Source organism: Odocoileus virginianus, chromosome 7 (genome assembly GCF_023699985.2).
Source record: "Odocoileus virginianus isolate 20LAN1187 ecotype Illinois chromosome 7, Ovbor_1.2, whole genome shotgun sequence".
Classification (NCBI taxonomy): domain Eukaryota; kingdom Metazoa; phylum Chordata; class Mammalia; order Artiodactyla; family Cervidae; genus Odocoileus; species Odocoileus virginianus.
This window is the reverse complement of record NC_069680.1, coordinates 7231952-7255853: the sequence shown is the minus strand read 5'-3', so window position 1 is coordinate 7255853 and position 23902 is coordinate 7231952. Positions and strand designations below refer to the sequence as shown.

The 23902-nt window shown below is 54.0% G+C and overlaps 1 protein-coding gene across 7 annotated transcripts in view; it reads left to right on the top strand.

Moving 5' to 3' along the window:
* SH3PXD2A (SH3 and PX domains 2A) overlaps nucleotides 1-23902 on the top strand; it is a 247748-nt gene that overhangs the window by 202899 nt on the left and 20947 nt on the right. For 4 of the 7 annotated variants that reach the window (XM_070470104.1, XM_070470105.1, XM_070470110.1 and 1 more), the window contains 2 exons: nucleotides 16460-16573; nucleotides 20196-20279. In XM_070470104.1, the coding sequence (XP_070326205.1) occupies nucleotides 16460-16573; nucleotides 20196-20279 (198 nt within the window). Of the gene's footprint in view, nucleotides 1-16459; nucleotides 16574-16610; nucleotides 19640-20195; nucleotides 20280-23902 lie in introns of those variants that run through there. The other 3 variants (XM_070470106.1, XM_070470108.1, XM_070470109.1) reach the window with 2 other exon arrangements.

Below are 23902 nucleotides of genomic sequence, written 5' to 3'. Positions count from 1 at the left end.
ACTGCATATTTAAGCTGGTGTTTTCTGTATATCTACCATGTTCCTAGCACAGTGGGGTAGGAATATAATGAAAATGGCTTAGCACATTGGGGCAGATTCTGACCAGCCTATAAAGATAGCAAAATAATGGGGCCCTCACCCCTCCTGGCCCCCCCTAGCCCTGGGAAGCCCCTCTCCTTGCCTCAGCCAGCACCCCTTCGGCAAGCACCACATCAACTCCTTCACACTTGGGTATAAATAATACTACACCAGGAGTATTGACACTGATGGGTGTGCTTTCCCTGGTCTTGGTCATGGGAGTAAGACTGGCGTTGGCGAACACCTGGACCTCCTTGCCAACAGAGTTGTGATATTTGAATTACTAGTCTACCCTGTTCACAAATGTTTTAGCTTTTTCACCATTCCCCTTAAACAACATTACTTCATGGTGTTTCACTAAGAGTTTATTTGAGCACATCTAAGACATTCATTATTTTATTAAAATTGTTCCTAAGTGACGTTATTTTTTCACTTTATTGCTTCATATTTAAAAAGACCAAACATTCCGAGTTATAGCAGCTGTCCCACATCACTGAAAGCTGTCCCTCCTCGATGCCAATGAGATGGGTGATGGTCAAAATTATCCCTTTTGAAAAATTAATATGTCCTTATGGAATGGATCTATTTCTCAATGTATATTTCCAATATACTTCTAACTTCTATGACTGACTTTTAAGACTTAAGATATGGATTGTAACTGACTGTTCCCCAGAGGACAGAGAAGAAGCCAGCCTGTTCAGCAGGGCTTTGCCCCAGGGGAGGGAGCAGCCAGGGCTCCTGCTGTGGAACCTCCCCGATGAAGGCTTCTGCTTCCACGCCAGTCCTGTGTCCCAGGTCTCACCATACAGCTGATGCAAACTCCCGCTCTTTGGACTCAGAAGGCCTCCGCTTTTGTTGGGGCCAGAGTATTTTATCAGTGCTGATGTGGCAGCTGGGAGGAAGATTCTGGTCTGCCCTCCGTACCCTGATCTCTCAGGCCCCATGGGGCCATCCCTCCACCGCCTGGATGGATTTAGAGCCAGGTTTGCTGGGAACTCTTATCCAGAGTCCAAGACAGAGAACAGGGTTGGAGACACCCACATTCTAGACTGGGGGACAGGCCAGGGTTGGGGAACAGGAGCTGATGATGATATCGCTCACTTCCTAGGGAGTGAAGTTAGAGCCTGCCATGGCTGCGGGCTCAAACTCAGCTGTGCTGAGTTGGGCCTGGCAGGGCAAAGACATGTTTAAGGGAGGTTGGAGGGGGCAGAACTCTTCAAGGCCCACCTCAGCACCCAGACATCTGTTCCATCCAGGCTTCCCCACCTTAGAACCGCTTCTGGAATAGTCTCTCCTCAAGGGCCCTGTGGTGGCGGGGTGACCTCATGGAGGGCAGGCTCGGTCAGTGACTTCCTAGCTTCCTCTCCGTGTCTCTGCCGTCAGGTACCAGAATCTTGCTGCTGACTGTGGTGGGGTATTGATCACAGGCAGGCTCTCAGAGTACATGTGTTAGTTGCTCAGTCGTGTCTGATTCTTTGTGACCCCCATGGACTATAGCCCGCCAGTCTCCTCTGTCCATGGAATTCTCCAGGCAAGAATACTGGAGTGGATTACCATTCCCTTCTACAGGGGATCCTCCCAACCCAGGGATCGAATTAGGGTCTCCTGCATTGCAGGCAGATTCTTTACCATCTGAACTACTAGGGAAGCCCATTCAGAGTGGTGAGAACCAAACCATGCAATTAAGTGAGTGTGTAGTCAGGGGCTAGAGATGAAGCATTGAGTCATTCCCCAACTTATCTCCTACTGTGTGCCACACATTGAGGCAAAAAGATCATCAGGGACGGCTTGATCCCCAATCGTGGAGCCTTCCGTCTCAAGGGGAAGGAGGGGACTGGGATTGCTGGTGTACAAGGAGGCAGGGTGGTAACTCTGCAGACTCCTCCCCTTAAGGGTTGGGGGCTGAGGCACCAGAGAGTGACAGGGCAGAAATGGAAAATCTCCTTGATTGGTGCCCATGGATGTCAGTCACTACTGACTGACCAATCATTGTAACTGGTGAGACTAAGAATGAGACAATTGGCCCCAGGCAGTCTCTGGGGCAACTCAATTAGGGGTGTGGCCTTTTCTCCTTGGATTGAGATAGGAGCTGTACTGGGCCTCATTAACTTAGAAACTAAAATGACAAGATGGTGCCCTGAGGTAGGAGAAGCTCAAGGAGATGGTGTTTGTGTACACTCTCAGTCACTCAGTAGTGTCTGACTCTTTGTAACCCCATGGACTATAGCCTGTCAGGCTCCTCTGTCCACGGGATTTTTCCAGGCCAGGCAAGAATACTAGAGTGGGTTTCCATTTCCTCCTCCAGGGGATCTTGCCAACCCAGGGACCGAACCCCCCATCTCCTGCATTGGCAGGCTGATTCTTTACCCCTGAGCCCTTGGGAAGCCCAACTCAAGGAGAGAAGCTTCCTAAATCACACAGACCCAACTAGGGCTCAGGATGGTCATCCCATGCCCAGGGTATTCCAACCTCAGCTTAAACCTAGTTCTGCTTTGTGGAGACCATTGATGTCAGAAACTCTGGGAAAGACAAGAAAGGAATGGTTGAAGCTCCTCCTGTATATCAAATAGTGAGCCAGACACCTTCCACTGTGTAGTCACCACCCTTGCCCTGTAAAGCACAGATGACAGGACTTCTGTTTCACAGGGAGGAAAGCCCAGAGAGTTCAGATAGCTAGCCTCTTCCCTGTACACTCTGCAGCCTCTTAGTTAATCTGCGGTTCCCTCGGGCAGAAGCACCATGGTGGGGGAAGCTATTTCCTCTGAGTAGCTTTCCCCACATCCTCTGAGGGTGGGATGTAGCAGGGCTGTGGGGCTGCCCTTTCCAGAGGCACCGCCATGAGTTGCGCCCACCATGGAAGAGGGCAGTGTGTTCCCTGTGTGAGACACCGTGGCTCCAAGAGTCCCAGTGGAGGCCTGCAGCCAGCCCATGAAACTGCTTTGAATTTGAAGGGGCTGTTGGTTCAGAGTTCCCTCTGCATTCTTCCAGAAGCCTCACCCCAGGGCGTGGGCTTGTCCCTGGTGCTGGGCTTGTGGGACCTCCCTGAGCTTGGCTTTTCCATTCCCGTGAGGGGAGAGGCCCAAATGAACATGGCCCAATCAGGTGCTATGCTCACACACAGCAGACTGGGAGAGCTCATGGGTGGGGATATGGGCTTCCTGGGTGATCCTGGGCACGTTATGCAACAAGCAACAGAGATCTCCTGGCCTCAGGTCCCTGAGGGTGAATCTCTCCCAAGTGAACTGTGAATCAGAGGTACCTCCCTAGTTTAAGGGACCAGAGAAAGGAACACTGCCCAGGGGCTGAAGAACTGTATTGGACTCTAGTTGGCAGAAGATGCCAGGCCAGAGGGATGGGAGTTGTAAAGCAAATGCCCAGTGCTGACCCCAGGAGCTAGACTCAGAGAGACTGAGGCTGAGGGATGCAGGGGGGACTAGTGTGGAGGGAGAAGCCAGGCAAGGTGAAGGAAGCCTTGTGCCCATCTTGTTACTGCATTTCGTGTTCAATATCTGCTCCCTGAGTCCCTTCTTTGTCAAACACTGAGCCAGGCAGGGGCTCGACAGGATACCAAGATGAGCAAGACGTGGCCTTTGTCCTCAAAGAGCTCTTGGTCTAGCTGGGGTGACAGCCAACCCAAACCCAAGGTCAGGGTGCAGGGAGAACATGAGGGAAGGAGAGTAGAAGGCCAGCTCACAGAGAGTCACAGGAACTTCACAAAGGTAATGGTTTTGAAAGATGAGGCCCGGGCAGTGATGGATCAGAAAGACCAACATATCTGGGCCTTCTGAGCCCTGCTGGGTGTGCATACAGAAGCATGATAGAGGGCCTTTCCTTCTAGACCATGCAAAAGGCTTGTGTTCAGATCCCACTGTGCCACTGAGTAGCTACATGTAACCGTTTTGCCCCTCAATTCCCATATCTATAAAATGATGATAATATTTTGAATTCCACGTGGCTATTGGAAAGGTTTACTGTGCAAGAATATTGTCAAGTGGCATTTTCCTATTCTTTTCTCTAACAGACAGGGATGGGCCACCATCCAGTCTGGGCAGTGAATTGCATCTGGGAGTGGAGGGCAGGAGGAAGTTAGGAGTCCATCAAGTTCCTCAACCTGCTCAGAATAATGACCTCCTCCAACCCCATCCACCTACAATCCAGAGACTTTTTAAAGCATTTTCCCCATCTCTTCCACAGCATAGCTATGCAAGGCTAAGTGGGGGCAGAGGCCTTTGTTTCTGTATTTCAGAAGAGGAAACTGAGTAACTTGCACAGGACCCCAAAGCTTGCTAGTGGCTGAGCTTGGATATAAATCAAGGGGCTGCAAATCCTTAACCCAAGTCTCCTTCTTTAAGATCAGTGTTTCCCAGAGAGTGGGTCCTATAAGTGAGCGGCAGGCCCAGCATTAAATGGCATTGAATCCCATCAGGAGAAGGTTATTTCCTTTCAATTATTTCACTCCACATTGAAGAAAGTTTCCATGTGGGGCTTCTGTGTGGCTGAAACTTGCTGATGCTATTTGTTTGACCAAGGGAAATGTTAGCCCCAGTCTCAGTGTGTTGGCTAGACTGTGGCTTGGTATCTTGCTGGAAATCCATAGCATTGTTGTTTCATTGTATTTTTTCAGCTATGTTCTATCTGTGCCAAGGGATACAAGCTTTCCATTTAGTGTAATATAAGTAAATGGTTTTTGGAAACATATTTTTTGTTTGTTTGTTTTTTTAAGAAAAACAGTGGCACAGGGGTCATTCAGATTGTTTAATTGCATGCCTACTGCTCTACAGGGCTTCCCTCCTGGCTCAGCAATAAAAGAATCCACCTGCAATGCAGGAGAGAAAGTTTCTATCCCTGGGTCAGGAAGATCCCCCGGAGAAGGAAAAGGCTACCCACTCCAGTGTTCTTGCCAGGAAAACCCATGGACAGAGAAGCCTGGCAGGCAAAGAGTCAGACACAACTGTGTGACTGAGACGCATGCACTGCTGCTCTGTAATGCCCAAGGTTTGGGGAACACAGTTACAGGTCCCCAGGCAGGACACTCCCCGGTACCTTTCTTCTCCCAGTCTCTTAGGGCGACACCAGTGGCTCCCAAATTCCAACTGGGAAAGAAGCCTGGAAAAGTATCAACATTCGTGGCGGCTGCTCCCCACACCTCGTGGAAGAATCCACGTTGTCAGAGAGCTGTTGACGTCAGGCGGTGCGGGTTTTTGTAAGACCTCTATTTAAAATTCCCCAGAAATTAAAGAAGCAGGGTTTGGAGGGAGGGATGCCCTAGACAAATTGCGGAGTGGGTTTGTCTTGTTTATGGACATGGTCTTTAAAGTTGAAATTGCCCCTGTTTTTATTTTTTGCACCAGTTCAAGAGGGGCTGAACTCAGCTAGAAGGGAGGATATGTTTGTCCGTCTAAGGCTTTTAGTTGAAACCAGCTCAATTCTGGGACCAAGAAGCCTCTGTTTTTTTAGCCAAGAGAGAAAAGGGGGAAAATATACAAACTCACTCATGTATAGTTTACTCATGGAGTAAACTAGTTAAAAGAATAAGATCAATGCCTTATATTTCAAATGACTGGTGTAACAGATACAGAGGGTTCCATCAGCTTTTTTCTCCAAGCTGGATATACACATACACACAGCAGACATATTGCTAGGTGGCCCCTATTCCTTTCTTTTTGATTCCCCAGCACAACCCTGGTAAGTCCATGCTACTTAATATCCTCATCTCACTAATGAGGACACTTCATTGTCTTTCGTCAGACATTTTGGATGGCCAAGTATCATTCTAGCCCCAAGTCTTTTTCTTAGAAATGTCACCCACACAACACCATGGTACATGGGATGCTTTTAGATGGCACAGAGAGGCAGTATGTTCCACAACACATGGTGGGAGAAAAAACCCTTCATCTTATCTTGTTTTGTTTCCCTGAGAAGCCTGATTTACCTCAGCTCGATGGTCAGCTCTGACTCTCTAATAAATCTCCTTCTGTAACAAAAAGGAAGCAGTCTCTAGATGTGGACTCTTCAGTCACAGCACAGCTCAAATTTACTCTCTTGTTTTGTTCTCTGTAATTTCATGGTTGGGACCAGTGGTCCTAATTGTTTATTCATGGTGCCAATCTGAAGTTTCCTAAACAAATTATTTTCTTGAAGTTAAAAAAAGAGGGGGGAACTGCTTTAAATATATATTTACTATGTGAACCACAGTATACGCAGTTCTCGGATATGGCCAAAGTCAGCCAGTGGTGTGGAAATATCTGAGGTTTGAGAAATGCTGATCCAAAGTCACTCTCTCCTGGCAATAACCTCAGATGAGATCTTGTGCCAGAAAACTCTGTCAGCTGGGTGGGCTCTGAGAGGGTGAGGGAGAGGCTACCTAGAGACAGAGGCAGAAATCTACCTGCTAGCCCCCTCCTCAGGGTGTGGCAAGAGGTGGGGGAAGCCATGCCCATAACTCTCCTGAGAGCTCGGTCTGCTTAGTGGAGGCCGACAGAATGGAGGAGAAACTGATGAAAGGACTGGTTTCCTGGTTCATCTGTCAGATGGAGATTTAGGAGATCTAATGGAAAAAGCAGGCGGTGTTGGCCTCTTTCTGCAAAGGTAGTGACAAAGAGTCATTTTTAAACTGAGCCAAGGGGATGCTGTGCTAGGAGTCAGGCCTGAGGACCAATCCTGGACTGCTCCTTGTAAACCAGGCATCTGGGTAAGTCACCCAGTCCAGATGCTTCCTAATCCTAGTGCAGCCTAAGATTTCACAGGCTTACTGTCTACCCTGTCCCAAACTCCAGGACCCTTCTCATCCTCGCTGCCAAGTAGGGTGACCCATACAACCCAAGTGCCCAAGACACTCCCAGTTGGCACCTAATATTTGGCATAATTATGAATAATGCCCCCATGTACTCCAGAAAGTTTAGACAGCAAATTATAAGACCGCTGTTCTAAGCCATGTCCTTTTGTCTCTCCACTTACTATAATACTTTTCATCTTGTCAGATTTGACCTGTCATTACCATCTGTTGAGCTCTGTTTTGGCTCCTGATCCTGGCACCACTTTTACTAAATGAGACGGTGCGGCCAACACAGCCTCTGTCTTTGTACTGTGACTGATTAAAACATCCAATGGTGCAGGTTCCCAGTGGGTGTAACCAGTAGGCCGTCAGATCCTCTCTGGATATAACCTCTGTGGTCAGCTATCAGCTGTGAATCTACTACTGCAGCCCTGCAGCCCCCAGCAGGACCATGAGAGCCCCAAGGTCTGGGTGGCTCAGCTCTGACGTATCCCAGACCCTCCAGGCCAGCATTCACATCTGATCAGAATCCCATGTGGTCTGGGCCCCATCTTTCCTGTTGCTTGTGCTCAGTGCTGCCTTGGTCATGCCCAGAACTGCTCTCCAACCACCCCTCAGAGAACCCATGTTTCCCTTCATCAGGACCCACATTGAGGTCGCCTAGAATCTGCCTTCTGCTTTGAGTGTTGAGATCATGGCTGACTGTGTCCTCTGGCCTTGCTCCCACCTCCGTGGCTTCCCAGGTTGCTTATGGTGGCCTGGCAGGTTCTCGGTCAAGCGCTTTCCTCACAGAGGGCAGCTGTCTGTGCCGTCTCCGTCTCCACGTGGGGCTGAGCCTCGGACAGGTGCTCTTCATACCCCCTCCCCCAGAGAGCCCCAAGGTCTGCACCCTTGCTCGGTCTCTCTAAACCTCCTCTTTCTTATCCTACCTCTTGCCTGGAGCAGCAGGGGAAATACCCTTTTGCTGTCCTGAGCCCTTTTTCAGGGGCCCACCTGTGAGGCTTGAACCTTTCCATTGCTGGTTCTGAGAGGTCCACACCCTCTTTCTCTGTTTTTCTTGCAGCCGCCCTCCCTCCATCTGAATGCCTCACTCACCCTGCACAGCCACGTCTCACCCACCATCTGCATCATTTATAATCATATTAGAAAAATGCCTTTTTGCATCTCCTGTCCTCCTGAGCCAACTTCTGTTCAGGAACCTCTGGCCATGGCTCACACAGCAATGCTCCATGGGTGGATGGAGGACAGAGATGTTGAAGGTGATTGCCCCTTGCCCTGTCGTCTGGAAAAATTCCCACTGTGAAGCATGGTGAATATTACTGGTGAAGGCCACATGGACTCACTTCACCTGCCTGTCCTGTTCCTTCCACCAGGTTTCCATCTTCCCCCCTCTCCTTCCCTCCAGATTTAATCTGAGGTTCAGTTCAGGCCTCCTGTCTTCTAAGTGTTCTTCCTGACTGCTTAGTTTCATCTCTGGTATCTACAGTTTCTTCAAATGATGCATCAGCTAGCACTATTGTCTATGGCATGGGGCAGCCTTCGTCCCCCTCCCTGCCCCCAACCCATGCCAAGCATAGAACGAGACCTTCAGTAGAGACTTTCTAAGGTTAAGGCCAAATGCTAGTGACACCAAGAGGCTCTCTCTCTCCATGAGACTCCAGACACTTAAGACCACCTGCCTCCCTGACCACCATGACACCAATCATTGAGGTCTTGGTTCTTTAAAATTCACCATAGTGTGCACCTAAACTTTAGTATTAGCTCTTCAGTGCATCTTGCTAGGAACCCAGCACTGTCCTGAACACTTTTCGTAGCTTTATTCATCCACCAATACAGTGAGATGTAAGTGTACTATAGGTCCATTTTACAGATGAGGAAATTGAGGTGGTTGCTAGGAAACAGCGGAGCTGGGATCTGAACCCAGGCAACCTCACTCTAGAGCCCTTGCTTAGAGCTGTGGTTCTTCTCTACCCGTCATTTTAGAGTGCACCCCCTGGGCCTGCCTGGACCCAGCGCTGGGCTTTTGGGCCCATCCAGAGGGGTGGGCAGGCTGGAGCAGGTTGGGGGTGGGGTGGCAGTGGCCCAGCTCTCGCTGTCTTCTTGCCACAGACTCCACAGAGCCTTCCAAACAGTGACGTAGCAGCCTGTGCTAATGGTCTTGGAATTCAGGCCTCAGGCGCCCAGGGAAGGTTCTGGGGCCCTCATGGCCTGAGAGCCCACTTTGGGGGAGGGGGAGGCCATAGGCAACAGAGAGGGGGGTGGGTGTCAGAGGTGGGATGAGAAGAATAGGTCGGGTAGGAAGGCAGGGGCTATGGGGGTACACTGGGAGGGACTTGGAGGGGGAGGGCTCCCACCCATTCCTGTTTGCTTTGGACCGCGGAGGCCACGTGCTGAGAGCTGGAGTGTGTCTTGGCAACAGGCTGCAGTGACAGAGCTTTCTGACCAGGGGAGGCCTGGCCCAGGGTGGCTGCCTTTCGTTGTTCTTAAAGGCACAGCATGCCATGGATGGCCTGCATTTCCCACGTCTCTGCTCGTTCTACAGGCTCAGATCTGCCCCAAGGTCATGGGAAGGGCATCAGGGCGGAAGTGGTCCCTTAGGGCTCAGCCTCGTGCCAGGTGTAGTGTGGTCAGGTGGGCAGGGCTGGTGGCATGTGCCTGGCCAGGCCCCCTTCAGCCCCCTTCCTCCTCAGCATCTCCCTCCATCTACCACCAAGTACCCCCAAATTCCTCCTCCTCTTCTCCAAACCGCTCCAAGGAAAGAATAGGAGAGTGCCCGGACATTTCAGTCTCACGAGGGGGCCAGAGCCCGAGGCGAGGCGTACACAGAGAATGGAGGCAGGTGTGTGAGGCCTGGACTGTGCCTCTGTCCACCTCCCTCCTGCTGTGGACGCGGGAACCCTCCAAGAGGGCCTGGCATGCAGCAGCACTCCACAGATGCCAGCTGTGGGTTAGACCACGTGAAGGACCTGGAGGGAAGGGAAAGGCAAGGCTCAGAGGTCACCTAAAAGTTTCTGTGTTCCAAACTCTGCCCCATCTGTCTCATCTTGCCCGCTACCCTCCGAGTGGGCACCCAGGGCGGGTGGGAGGCAGCCCAGCCCCCTCACTGGCCACAGCACCAGCGCGCAGGTTGTGTTTGCACCTATCCCGGGTGCCGTGCAGGGGCAGATGGGGAAGGGGCGCCTGCATCCCGAGTGAGGTTGCTCTCTGCAGCATCCCTGTGCCTGGAATAGCGCCTAGCACATACCAGGTGCTCAGTAAAGGCTGGTTGTTGAGTGTACCACGTGTCCCTGATATACCAAGGGCAACACAGGATGCCAGGCATCCCTCTGGGCGGCTTGTACTGCCCTGGTATGATAAGGCTCAAGGAGGTCAGACCTGTTCCGGGTCACCAGTGAGCATGTAGTGAAGCCAGGATTCAAACTGAGGTCTGTCTTGGAAGAGGGGCTATAAGAGGCGCCTGTGGACTGAGTCCTGGGGTGAGCAGGACAGGAAGGGTGGGGAGACCTCATGGAGGACCACACCTTGAAGGACACACAAGAGGGAGAGGAAGGGAGCAGGGTCCCCCTACCCCCACCAGCTGTTTTTTCCCAGGCTGAGCTGTGAGTGACCTCAGAAGGCTTTATTAATATCCTAATTGTGTGCAGCTGGCCTCCTCTGGCCCTAATGAGCTCATTATCCACTCTCATTAAGGAGACCATTGTGGCCTGGTCACCCTGAGTACAGCAGTGACTTGGGGGTGCCCGCCACTTCCTGCCACCCCTTGGACAGGCTCAGGTCCCTTCTAGAGAGGCTGAAGCCCCCGTCCCTCGCCCAGCCCCTCACCCAGGTCCTCCCATCCCCTCCCTCTGTCTGTCTCCATCTCTGACTCGTGTGTGTGTGTGTGTGTGGTTCATGAGAGAGAGAATCTGTCGACTCTCAGTTTCTTGCTGCCGCCCCCCCACCTCCATCCCTCCCCCAGTGCCAGCCCTGGGAAGCCTCAATTAGAGTCCATTTGAAAGGGCTTTGAAATTGGCCAAACAGCTAAAGATTATGCTTAGCCTGGACAGAGGGAGAGACTGACTTCTGGACCTGAGCTTTCTCCTATGTGGGCCAAGGGCTCCCTGCCCCACCCTGAGCTGGAGGTGCTGGCCAGGCCTGCTGGGCTCTGCCTTCTCTCGTCCTCCACTCCCGGCCATGGAGAAGTGGGCTTCAGTGAGTCCTACTGAGCAGGTTGGCTGCTGTGACAGGTGACATTGCTGTTCTCTCTGGGCCTTTGTCTCTTGGAGAGGGCTGGGCCCTGGCCTGTAGGCCGGCCTGGCTGAAATCCATTCTTCTCTGGCACTGTAGACACGTGGCCCTCACAGAAGGAGAGGCCAGGGTGAGGCAGTGCTTGGGGGCTTGGCCAGTTCAGGATTCTTCCAGATGATTGTCCCAGCCTGGGGTCCCCAGGAGGAAGCCTTCTCCTGAACATCCAGCATCTGAGTGTGTCTCTCTCAGGGCTCCTGGACATCACTTCGCAGTTTCCCATTCAAAAGAGTGGACGTGCCTTCTCCTGAACATCCAGTATCTGAGTGCGTCTCTCTCAGGGCTCCTGGACATCACTTCGCAGTTTCCCATTCAAAAGAGTGGACGTGGTAGTCCTCTCTTGTCCCGACTGGGGAGCATCTCAGTATAAGGCACTCCAGCTGAATTTGAGTCTTTCTGACTCCAGACTCCCAGTTATTACCCTCTATCCCCAGAGAATCCTCACGTGTGGATATAGACACTCAAACCTGAGACTCTACTCGTGATGTATGCACATAAAGCACACACTCAGCGATGTGGACAGACTCACAGGCAGCACATATGTAAAGCATCCGTGTTCAGGGATCCTCGTTGTCAAGGAGTCACCTCTACCCATGTGCACGGCACAGAGGTGCACCTGACCTGCTTCTGCAGTGGTGAAGAATGTGGGTCCTGAAGCTGGAGTGCCTGGTTTTGAGTCCAACTCTGCCTCCTCCTGGTGGTGATCTCTTCTGCCTCAGTTTCCACATCTGTAAAGTGGGGATAGTTACGACAGTAAGTTATTTCACAGGGTCCTTGAAGATTAAATTAAGTGACGTGAGTAGTGTTAGCTCCTGACACGGCGTGCTCTTCTCAGCACCTGGCTATAATCATCACGTGATACATGTATAGACACACCTCTCTTCCATGCACACAGGTCCCCACCCATGCATGTGTATGTGGACATAGCCTGCCTCTCACTGTGAGCCTCTGCAGGAGCGAGAACACGGTGTGCACTAGAGGGGAGCCGGAGATGCCCGCGGGCTGGCTGATACCTGAGCCCTCTTGGCCAGCTGGGCTGCACCCAGGGTGGTTCAGGCTCTAACTGCTCCTTGGTGAAGACACAGTGACTTTGGTCAGGGGCCCCGGTTGCAGCTGCTGGCATCTGGGAGGGGCCTGCCAGCAGCCATTGGTGGGTGCAGGCCCAAGGAGCCGCCCCCACAGGCCCAACTGTGTGACTCATGCCAGGGCTTCCGGGGGGTCTGTGTAGAGCTGGGTGGGCACCCCAGCCCATGTTCAGCCAATGCCTGCCTGGGTGGTGACAGCCTGTCCATCTCTGCTTCGTGGGCGGTGACTGAGCCTGTCCAGTGGCGGCTCCTCTCTGCAGGGCCTGCTGCGGGAGGGACCTGGGACTCAGAGCCACACAGCCCAGCTCTGCATGTGTCAGGGCTGGGGTGTTCTCAGGTCAGGTTGGAAGGACCTCCGAGCTGTGAGGAAGATGAGAGTCTCAGCCCCATGTCTGGGGTGCAGCAGGAGGATAGGACTCTAAGTTGCTGCCCTGGGGTGAGGTGATCACGATCTGCCAGTGGTATGGCCCAGGCTCCACAGAAACCTGGGGTACAGGAGAGGTTTTGAGGTCGAAAGGACTCAGACAGCCCTGGCACATCCCAGGGGTACCCAGCAGTGTGAGGCAGAGACCATCACACCTTCCTGCCCACTGGGCACCTCAGCCACATGCTCAGCCCCTCAGCAAATCCCTGCCCAGCTTGCCCTGAGTGCCAGGCCTATGCCAGGCAGAGGTAGGAGGCAGGCCAGCTCTGCCCCACCCTGGGGAGATACTCTACACAGACAAGTCCAGATCCATCCCTCCATCCCAGATCCCTGGCTCCTGGGGGGAAGAGCGGGAGCAGAAAGTACACGGAAGGTTCTCAAAGGGTGAAGTTAGGCAGGAGGGGAAACGATGCCACCAGCAGAAAAGAACCCTAAATTCTGGGATTATAAAGTCCTTGGAGTCAATGAGAAAAGTCCACACGGGGCCTTGATCTGGAAATTGCCATGGGGGGAGGTTGGGAGAGAGGACAGCAGGAGGTCAGCAGGCTCGAAGACTCACAGGTGAGAACACAGACAAACTCAGATGAAACTGATGGAGGAACCCCCGTAAGTCCTCCTGGTGCCCATGGAGGAGCTTGCCTCCTTCACCTCTGCTGAGGATGCCTTCGGGGCCCAGATTCCCAAAATAGAGAGAAAGCTTAGAAGAGAGTCAGCCCAGCCATCCAGGAGACCACCAAGTACCTTGCTTTCCTGGGAAGTCATGGACTCACACAGAAAAGGAGGGACTGTGCTGCCACTGAGACAGCAAGCAGGTTGTTTTAGAGGGTGGAGTGGGCAATGGACACACCTTGGTATAGAAAAAGAGGCCGGGGGGTGGGGAGCTGGGCATGGAGAGATCTCAGCAAATCCTCAGGGAGACACACGTATCCAAGCTCTTTTGTTCCTCCAGACACATTCCCTGTTCTGTCTGATGACCATAAGATCCCTGAGTCCATCCTGGGGAGTCCTCTTCTGGGAAGAAGGGCTTCCCTTTGAGGCTAGGCCTTCAGGGCACTACCTTGGCCTACTGGGACTTGGCTTGGCTCTGGAGGCTGGAACTGGTCTTTCAGCTCCCTGGACACAGTTTGACGAGGGACTGGAGGGTGTGGTGACCAAAGCCTATGAACTTCTGTTGTTGGACCTGGACCTGGGCAGGCATGTGAGAGCCTCAGCCTTCCAGACCCTCCCCAGATGACTCCAAGTTGGGGACTGTGATGACTGTTCTTCTGGGCTCTTGGAGGTTATCCTGTGAGGGGGAGTTTGGTTTGGGAGGGACTGCTTACCAAGAGTGACTCGGAGGTCTCCATCCTTCCCCCTGAGGTCTGTGACGGCAGGCGCCCAGCAGACTTGGGTTTTGTTCTCCAAACTTGAGTTGTGATGGTGGACCTTCTAGTTTGAACCCTGCTGACTAAGGGCGTGTGTGAAACCTGCTCTGGCTCAATTGAACAGCATAGGAAGGTCGCTGGCTCACTGTAATGAGAACGTCCAACAGGGCAGCCTAGCTTTAGCACCTCTGTGCCCCAGGATCAAGTGATGGTCATCAGGACTGACTTTCTCCATTGCCTGATTTTGCTTTATTGATTTAACTCTCAGGACATCTCTTCCCCATACCCCTGTGATTCCTGGTTAATGTGGGACTTAGGGTTCAGGTTGCCAGAGCACCCATGTCTGTTCCTGGAGAAGCCTGTGAACCGTTATAGTGTCTGGGGAGGTGACAGGCCCGTCAGAACACAGTTGGCCAGATGCACCCACTCCTGTGGTCAAGGAGGCAGAGCTGTAGGGCGGGAATGTCTGTGAGGTGGGCAGCTCTGTGACCTCCAGTCAGACTCTGGGGAAGAACACTGGGCTTGGGGCCTATCGGCAGGGACAGTTGAAGTTCCTGAAAGTTCCCCCACAGCCTGAGAGAAGGGGAGAAGCCACCCCAGGCAGAGACCCCTGCAAGTCCATGCCTTCTGGCTGCTTTGGGGTCTCTCAGCCACAGCCTCCCAAGCAGCCACGCGGCTATTGCCAGGGTTCTAGGGAGGATGGCAGTGCTGCCTGGGTGGGTAGGCCTGGAGTGTGCACATGGCCCACACCCATCCCCCTTGGGTGAGGGATGAGGGAATTGACCTGAATCTGGCAGAGAGAGAGAATGAAGGCTTCCACCCTGAGTCCCCTGGGGCAGTGACCCAGCTGAGGGCTGGGCCTCAGAAGTCCAGACCCTTGTCTGAAACTTTTTCTTTTCCTTTTTTTTAAGGCTTTGTTTTTGTTCTTAGAGCAGTTTAAGTCAAGGAAAATTGAGTGGGAGGGGTCCCATATACACCTATCCCCCGTACACACAAGCAGCCTGCCCTGTCGTCAACATCCCCCACCAGAGTGGTCCATTTGGTACAACTGATGACCTACATGGACACATCCTAATCACCCAGAGTACCTAGTTCTATTTAGGGTCCACTCTCAGTGCTGGACATTCTGTGGGTGTGGACAAACATACAAGGACTGTATCTGATGTTACAGTATCATACAGATATCATGGCAGTTCATAAGGTTTGCAGAGCTGCATGCAGAGTGTTGTGGAATTTCTTGGAAAGGGTGGGGTGCAGTGGGCCTTCAAGACTAGACCACAGGCTGTGTGCTATCCCAGCCCAGTGACCTGGAGCATTGGAAGTTGAAGACCTAGGTATGACCCTGGGTGTGAGATCCTGTGCAGGGGTGGGACCGTTGTCCTCTGCCCCTCTCCATTGTTGTCACAGCAGCCCCCAGGCAGCCTTCTCCACCTCCCGGTGCTAAGCCCAGCTGGGAGAGCCTGGAGGTCCCTATGTGCCCCCTCCTTGGGCAGCTGCTCACTGCTGTGGGCAGTGATGGGGCCTCAGTGTGCTGCCCAGGGAGGAGCCCTGGGGTCTCTTGACAGGTTGTAGTCCAGATTTGGGAATGGTGAGTGAGCTCTGTCACGGACAGAAAAGAGCATCAGTGCCAAATGGCTTTGGAGGCAGGAAAGAATCAGAATAGGAGGTGGGCAGAGATGGCCTCCTGTGAAAAGTACCTTCTAGGAAGGAACAGAAGACAGTAGTGGAGTGCCACAGCTTCAGAGTCTGGAGTATTTGACTCAGCTTTTGTCTGAGTGATGAATGAATGAGCCAACAATCGGGAAACAAAACGAATGTACTGCTCTCACTTGGCCATGACCGTCAAGGGTCACTCGAGGGTGCAGTGCCCACTTACTGTAACGGAGTCGTCAACACACTGAAGGCAGCTGTGAGTAGCACCGACATGAAATCACCACTGACCTGCAAGTGGGAGCAGTGACCATTGGAACGTATTTGTGAGGCCTTTTTACCCCCAGGTGACATTAAACCAGAGAAAATGGTCCAACTCCAGGTCACACCAGTGATCCTAGTGGGCTCGAAAAACCCTACATGGTCTCTGTGTTTGGCTGGAGCCCCCTTGACCTTCCCCGCAAGGTAACTTTCATGTGTTGGGCATATCATGTCCATTTCATTTTCAAATGTATCACACGTTTGTGTCCATTTCATTCTCAGATGTATCACACGTTTGTGTGAGTGGATTGCGGTCCATCAGGTCCCCTCTTCTCAGGGACTGTGTTGGTCTCTCCTTCCTCAGCCAGGAACCTGGGCTCCAGGAGGCTAGATGTGGGCCAGGCATTTGCTGGTGCCCGGAGCCATGTGGCTCTGTGCTCTGCCCTCCTCGCTGCCCCTTCCTCCTCGTCCTGGCCCCCTCCCCACCTTGGCTATCCACTGACTCTCATGGCTGCGCTCTCTCTTGTCCCTGCTGCAGGCTGGTGGTTCGTGAGCACCTCTGAGGAGCAGGGCTGGGTCCCTGCCACCTACCTGGAGGCCCAGAATGGTACTCGGGACGACTCAGATATCAACACCTCCAAGACTGGAGATGGTAAGGGCCTGCAGGTTCAAGGGGTGGGGTGATGATACAGCTTTCCCACCCTTCTCCCTAAGACCATCAGAAACTCTGAAAAGACTGGGTCATGGTCCCCGTACTTCCACTGGGAGCCCATCTCCCTGGGGCCAGCCCACAAGCTCACCTCCTATCCAGGTCTGTCCTCGCTGGTCCTGCATGGGACTCAAACTAGACTGGAGATTCTCCTGGGGTCTGGGTCTCAGGTTTTGATAACTTTGGGTCAGAGACTGGGGAGAACAGTCTTAGGGCTCATCCTCTATAGCTCCCTCTCCCCTCAGAAGCCCTAGATTCCTCTGGGGGTCCCTACCAAGATCCACCTTTGCCTCTCCCACCCCGCACTGTACTCTCTGTGGCAGGGACGACCCCAAAGGGGCCGTGTGCATGCCACTTCTGCTGTTCACAGTCTGCTCAGAGGCCGCCCCTTCGGGCACCTGTTAGCCCAGCCCAGGCTGAGGACATGGTGGGCAGCTGGGGGAGTCGTTTCTCTGTGTTGCCGGAACCCAGGGGTGGCTTCAACTCTTGCACCGTCAGCCTCCCTGATTAGTTCTGGCCTCAAAAGGTTTTTCTGGGGTTTTCTCTATTGCGTTTCCAAGAACCCGCCCCTCCCCCGCAGCCAGCACTGGCCTACTCAGCCTGTCCAGTGGACTTGGGTATTCCCCAGAGCAGGCTGCCAGAGCCCAGCAAGCCTGCCTGCTCCTGGTGACTTCCAAACCTCCCTTGTTCTGGCAGCAGGAAGGCTTGCCCTAACGGCCAGTGAGGATCGTCCAGTTGGGCACCTCTGAAAGCCAGGGGGATGGATGCCTGCCGCCCAGGGCTCAGGCCACCTCCAGGCATGCCCCTCCCCACCCCCACTCCACACTGCCCAGGCCAAAATAAGCAGCCCGCCCAGCGCCAGCTCCTTATTCATCCTTCCCCCGAATGTCGGTTACTGGGCAGTTGGATCCCTGCCCTTCCTCCCCTGTAAGCGCTGCGTTTCAGTCCCTTGATCAGGGCCACAGCCCCTGCAGTGCCTATCTGCCTGGTGACAGGTTCCTGGCCCCATCGGGCAGGGCCGTCATGTTCAGTCCAGGTGCTCGGTTCTTCCTGGCTGGTCCCCGAGCCCTGGGGCTGAGCCTCTCCTCCATCTCATCACTGCAGTGGTGCAGAGTCACAGCCCCTGAGTTGGGTCTGGTCTGTTTTGTCTGTAGTCACTAGGCCTCACCTCCTATCCAGTTCCACATCCTGGGGGTCATCCCAGGGATTTTCAGAAGTAACCATCCCTAGAGTGACCTGAGGCCTCACTCACTCCTAGGTGTCTGCCCTGGTACTTTTACCTGGGGACCAGGCTGGGGAGGGCTCTGTCACCATCTCCATTTTCCCGATGCAGGAACTGAGGCTTCAGGAGATCTAGATACATGTCCGTCCTCATAAGGCTTGAGCCCCTGGTCAGCTCCTCTGCTGGTGGTCTTCCCACCGTGCTGAACGCCTCTCTGTGATGCATTTTGCTTATGAGCGATTCTGGGAGAGAGTATGTATGGAATTGGAGCCCCTCCTGAAAAGGTGATGGCAAGAGAGCCAGAGTGGAGACGTTGGGAGATGCTGGAGGACCAGGACACCAGTGGGCAGGAAAGAGCCTGAGAGGTTGCGTGGGCACTGATGCCAAGCTGGTTTGAAGAGAGATTGGGTGCCTTGCACAGAACAAGCAATAGCGGGTTGTAAAGACTTCTGACCTCGATGGAATAAGAACCAGGCAGCCAGCGCAGGTTCCGCATTCAGAGGACATGTGTGGGTGTGTGTGTATGCACACACATGGATGCTCAAGGCGAACCTTCTGATAATAGGTTCTGCTGCACGCTTTGACAGGATCTGTCTGCCAGTAACCCGGCAACGTTTGGGCAGCTGTGAATTCCATCATCACATTGTGGGCATCTACCCCCAGCTCTACGGAAGGGCTCAAGGTTCAGTCCCCCAGCCCAAGGCCCAGCATCTGTGGTGTGTCTACCAGTCTCTACACTGTTCCCACCACCCTGGTCCCTTCTCGGGCCATCTCTACCCCGGCCCTGTTGCCACCCCATTATAGATCCCCTGAGTCCTGCAGATAGAAATTGGACCCCTTCATCCCATCAGAGCTTCCCTAACAGCTCACGTTCCATGCTTGTGCCTCTGGCCTCCCATTTCTAGAGTGGGCAGAGTGCCCACTACCTGGGGCCTTTGTGAGATGGTCTTGGCACCTGGTTTAAACTGGGTAAACATTACTTATTGCTAAGGTGGCGCAAGGCTGGGCACTAGCTGAGGGAAGCTCCTCTGCCCACAGAGAAACCAGGTGGACACACCCCGGGAGGTCAGCTGTTCGGGTTCTTCCCAGTGTGACCTCACATAGGACCTCATCTCTCTTCCACTATGCCCGCTCAGTCCTTGTCTCACTTCACACCAGGGCAGATGGTGTCAACCCCAAAGACAGATGAGGAAACAGAGGCTTACAGAGGGCTGGCGGCCTGCCATGGTGACATAGTAAGCGGGCAGTGCAGCCTGGACTGAATCCATCCCTCAGGCCTCCCGCTTCCAGGAAGCAGGTCAAACAGGCCACTCTCCTGCCTCTGGAAAAACGAGTACTTCCCAGGTGGCCTGGATGGGCTGTGGTGGGGTGTGTCTGGACAGTTTGATTCTTAGCTGCCAGCCTTCCTCCCCCAGACCTGGGCAGCCTGCCTGGGGTTGGGAGGGGGGAGTTGACCCACCTGGTGTCCCCTAGGAAGGCAAGGGGGCATGTGGAGCTGGTCCACAGCAGCCAGAGGACCTGTGTGGACAGGAGGGGTGTGGAGCAGTGAGCGGCTGGGAGGCAGGTCCCCGACTGTCTGAAATTCAGCGGGCAGCGTGTGGGGCAGGAACACACCCAGGCCTGCAGCATCCTCCGATGTCGTGCTTCACTCAGCAACGTTTCAGAGGGGTCAGTCCCCTGCCGAGCCCTGGGGATGCAGAGATGTGGAGATTTAGCCCTCAGCAGATTTGACCCACTGGGGATTACTGAAAAAGCAAAGACAAATGCAACCCAGGATGGTGAGAATTGTAAGTCCCCCGGGGAAGGGACCCCAGGTCTCCACCTGGACACATTTCTCCTTCTGCACGCGGTGCCTAGCTCATGGTTGCAGATTCACAAGCAGGACTTGCTGAGTGAGTGGATGGGGATGGGAGATTGATAGGAGTTCTGGTGGAGGTGGGGGCATATGCTCCTGGGAGCCATCAATGCCCAGGGATCGTGGGAGGCATGTTTTCCTCCAGGGCTGCCTCCCAGGGTCATCCTTGCACCGGGCTGGAGCCATGGAGCCTCGTTCCCTCTCAGGTGCTGGGATTCTCAAGTCTTAGCCCCTCCCAAGCTCAGGGGCATAACCCACACAGTTTGGCTTTGGTTGGATTATTTGCCACCTGCCAGTGATGTCACCGGTCAGTTCTGTGCCCATCTAGCCCTGTCTTGCCACTGGGGCTTGGTCCAGGCATGTGAAGACCTAGGGGTGCACACCTCCCCTCCCTGGACCCCTTCCCCACCCATCCCATCTCATCCTCATCTCCATTCTCTCCGCCGGTGCCCGTCGGCCGCGTGCTCCATCGCCATCTCCCACACCAGTGTCCAAGAGACGCAAGGCCCATCTGCGGCGCCTGGATCGCCGGTGGACGCTGGGCGGGATGGTCAACAGGCAGCACAGCCGAGGTGACCGTGGAGCTAGCTTCTGCTCACCCCCAGCTGCTGCCTCTCTCTCTCTCTCTCTCACTAATGCTTCTCCTCCTTCTCTGGGCTCTGCTCCTCTCTGCCCCGTGGCCTCCTCACCTAGATTCACCAGCCAGACTGTCCTCTTACCTACTCTAGCTGGCGGGGAGGGTCCTGGGAGGATGCAGGGGCTGCTTGGGAATTGGGGTGACACTGGGGATGGCTCTGGCTTTGACCAGCATCCTGGGGGCAGGGTCATGGGACTTATATAGGGTCATGGGGGAGCTGGACTCTGAGAAGGGCCATGTTGGTCCTGAAACCGCAGATTAAGAGAATTGAGTGTGTCTGAATCTCTGCCTGGTCCGTGCCCTCACCCCCGGCTGTTCCCTGCTTCCTTCCTCTAAGGAGGGGTTTCCTTGACCAAAGTTGTACTGGCAGTGATTTAGGGACAGACTAGGAAGGAGGTGGAGCCACTCCCCACCTCCTCAGTCCTCCAGTTCCAGGGAAACTGAAAGGGAGCAAAGTCTAGACCCAGCGGGTCTAAGCGCACAGCCCCCGCCAGCTCTAAGGATGAGGCAGGTCCAGCCAGGGTCTCTTGCACCCCAGCCCTGGCCTTTGGGACTTGAGCCTTGTCAAGATGATTCCAGGGAGGCCCCTGGCCTGCCACACAGGCTGACTGAGAACCCAGACATTTGCCAATCCGAAGCCTTTCCGACATCCAGGAGCTTGGGAGGTAGGGAAGTTAGGGGCGGGCCTCTGAACAAGCCTCTAAAGATCTCCAGAGCCCCAGGGCCAGTGGGTGGCCTGTGTCTCCTCCCTCAGGAGAATGGAGGGCATGTTCCAGACAATGACGGCATAGCTAGAAGGGTGTGTCACGAGTACTGGCTTTTCCAGAATAGCAGGGATGCCCCGGGTCTCGCACTCCACCCCCAAAGCTTGTTTCTGAAGGACTGTGAGACTTAGTTTTGGTGTCTGCCCCAAGTTAGCAACAAGCCTGGACTCTACTGGGGCTGGCTCAGCATCAGGTCAGAGCACTGACCGCAAGGAGCCCAGCTTGTCCTGAGAGTGGAGCACAGGTTGGACCCTGGGTGCTGGCGCAGGACAGGGGGCCAAGTCATCGAAGCAGAAAGAACAGGCTGCATGTGAAACAAAGGGACCGTGGAAGGAGGAAGGTGGGGGGCCAGGCTGGGACACAGCCCTGAGCCTCGGCAGCAAAGGAGAGTGGGACACTGGCCTGGAAAAAGTGCGGGGAGGAAGGTTTTTACCTTCCCCCATCCCTTTCTTTGTCCACTCCAGACACCAACACACAGTGAACCCCAAGCACATTTCTGTCTCCACAACCACGTAGACTCACAGACACTTCAGTCCGTGAAGCACAGTCACCAGCACACCACCCTGAGGGCCTCAGCACACTGCCCGTCCAGCCCCTACACACCTGCATACCTGCAGTTCCCTGCACACGGCCGCTCACAGATGCACACTTAGGCAGCCTCGTGTAGACCCTTCCACGATTGCATTATTTTTAGTCACAACTGTATTATCCACACTATCACGTCATGGGAATTCCTCTGCAGCTACCTCAAGTACACATATAGTGCATATGCACTCACATATCATAACTTTTATCACAAGTATGTTGGCAACGTAGTCACAATTATAGACATACGATGATGTAAGTGGACACAAATACCCAACTGAATGCATTCATTCTATGGCCACCCGTACACATGCAAATATGCAAGCAAATACAGGCCCACAACTTCTGTCTCTTAAGTGAGAGACCTAAACAACATCATTTCCCGGTCTTTGCCCTAAGTTAAATTAGGGCTAAGTTAAGTCAGGCAGCCAAGGAAAATGCAGAAAGTTGGCTAAGAGAAGCTTCGCTGCAAACAGCCGAGCTGCCGAGGGGGGAGCAGGCAGTGGGCTGTACATAACTAGACAAGAGAAAAGCAGTGCTTCCCCGGGGCCTCCACTCCCTGAGTCCCGCAGCCAACCAGGCCTTTGGAATCAAAAGGCCTCTTGCAGAGGGGTTGAGTAAGTTGTGGGGGCCGGGAGGGGAGCCAGGGAGACTGCTGACGGAGGGGAAAGTGTTTGGAAGGAGGAGGCGTCTGTGGTTTGGAAACTGTAAGACTCTCCAGCCCCTGCCTCCAAAACCAGAACAGGCCTGTCCACCTCCCACCCACCCACCCCATGGGCGGCCTGGCCAGCCTTCCGTGGGGCAAGGTGGCAACCAACCTTTGATGGCACATCACAGTGACCACAGCCTCAGCACTTCCAAGAAGCCCAGAGGTGCCCCCAAAACTCCCAGGCCCCTTCCCTCAACTTGATTCCTAAGGGACTTCTTTTCTAGAGATCCCAACCAATGCAAGTGACTCAGTCGCACCCCTAATCTCCTCCCACCCCGCCCCAGGTCATTTCTGTCAGTCTGGGCGTCCTCCTGCCTGGCCTCCTAAGGTGGGATTTGTGGCCCCTGTTTAGTGGAGGGACTGGCTCTGCTCTGCCTCAGGGAAACCTGGGAGTAAAGAACTGAGACCATGGACCGCGTGTCCACTCAGAGGTGTAACCCACACTTTCATCATCCAAGCCAGATGTGACAGAAAACAGCCCCTGTATGGACCATTTGGAAGAGTTGCCCTGCCTGGGATCAGGGCTCCGAATTCTCACCTCCTGGAGCCTTTAGTGACGGGGCAGGACAGACCCTCGAGCCAGCCAGATCTCTTCCAGGAGCACAAACTCCGATGTGTTCCCAGAGAGCATAAACTCTCTGTGTTCACGTCAGCCGCAGGGCCACCACGAAGAGGGTTTTGTGCAGGAGCAGCTCAGCTTCCCTGGGTAATACCGACATCCCTGGTCTGCCCACCCCAGGAGCAGCAGGGGAAAGCAGGACTCTGACCTGGCCCTCAGAGCTCTGTCCTCAGCACACAGGCTGGGGGGCTAGTGCTGGGGCCTGGCCCCCCATGACACGGTGTCGGCGTGTCCTCTGCCATGCGGCAGGGCAGGGCCCCTCTCATCTGCCCAAGAAAAGAGCTGTAATTTTTCTCTGCAAAAGCAGCTTTGCCTAGGGAAACTGTAATGATGGCTTCCTGCGTGAACCACAGCCTTTTAAAAATAGCCCAACTGAGCAAAGGCAAAATGTGGAGGCCAGGCCTCGGCTCACCCCCAACCTCAGGACCCTGGATCCCACCGCCTGAGCCAGGATTTACGGTGTCCCACTGGAAAATGGAGCAAGACCAGGAACGGGTGGGAGTGCAGGGGCCTGGACTGTACAACATGGAACTTCTCAAAGGCCCAAGTCAGAATCTGGCCGGACCAGGTTCTCAGGCGGTCTTGGCGGCTCTCCCCAGCACGGCTGGATTGGAATCTGAAAGCTTCCAGGAGCGAGTCAATGCTGAGAAACGCTTGCAGTTGAGAATAGCACGCAAAACTATGGAGGCTCCTGGCAGGGGGTGGGCATTGCCTACTTTTGGCCCCTTTTCAGCCTTTCAGATTTGGCCAGTGGCCTGCCAGCTCTGTCCTTGCATCCAGGCAAGATAGCTGTCTCCACCCCAAAGGGAGCTGCTGTCTCCACCAGCACAGGGCTACAGACAGGACCCCAGTAATCTAGGACAGAATGAACAGATGACCCC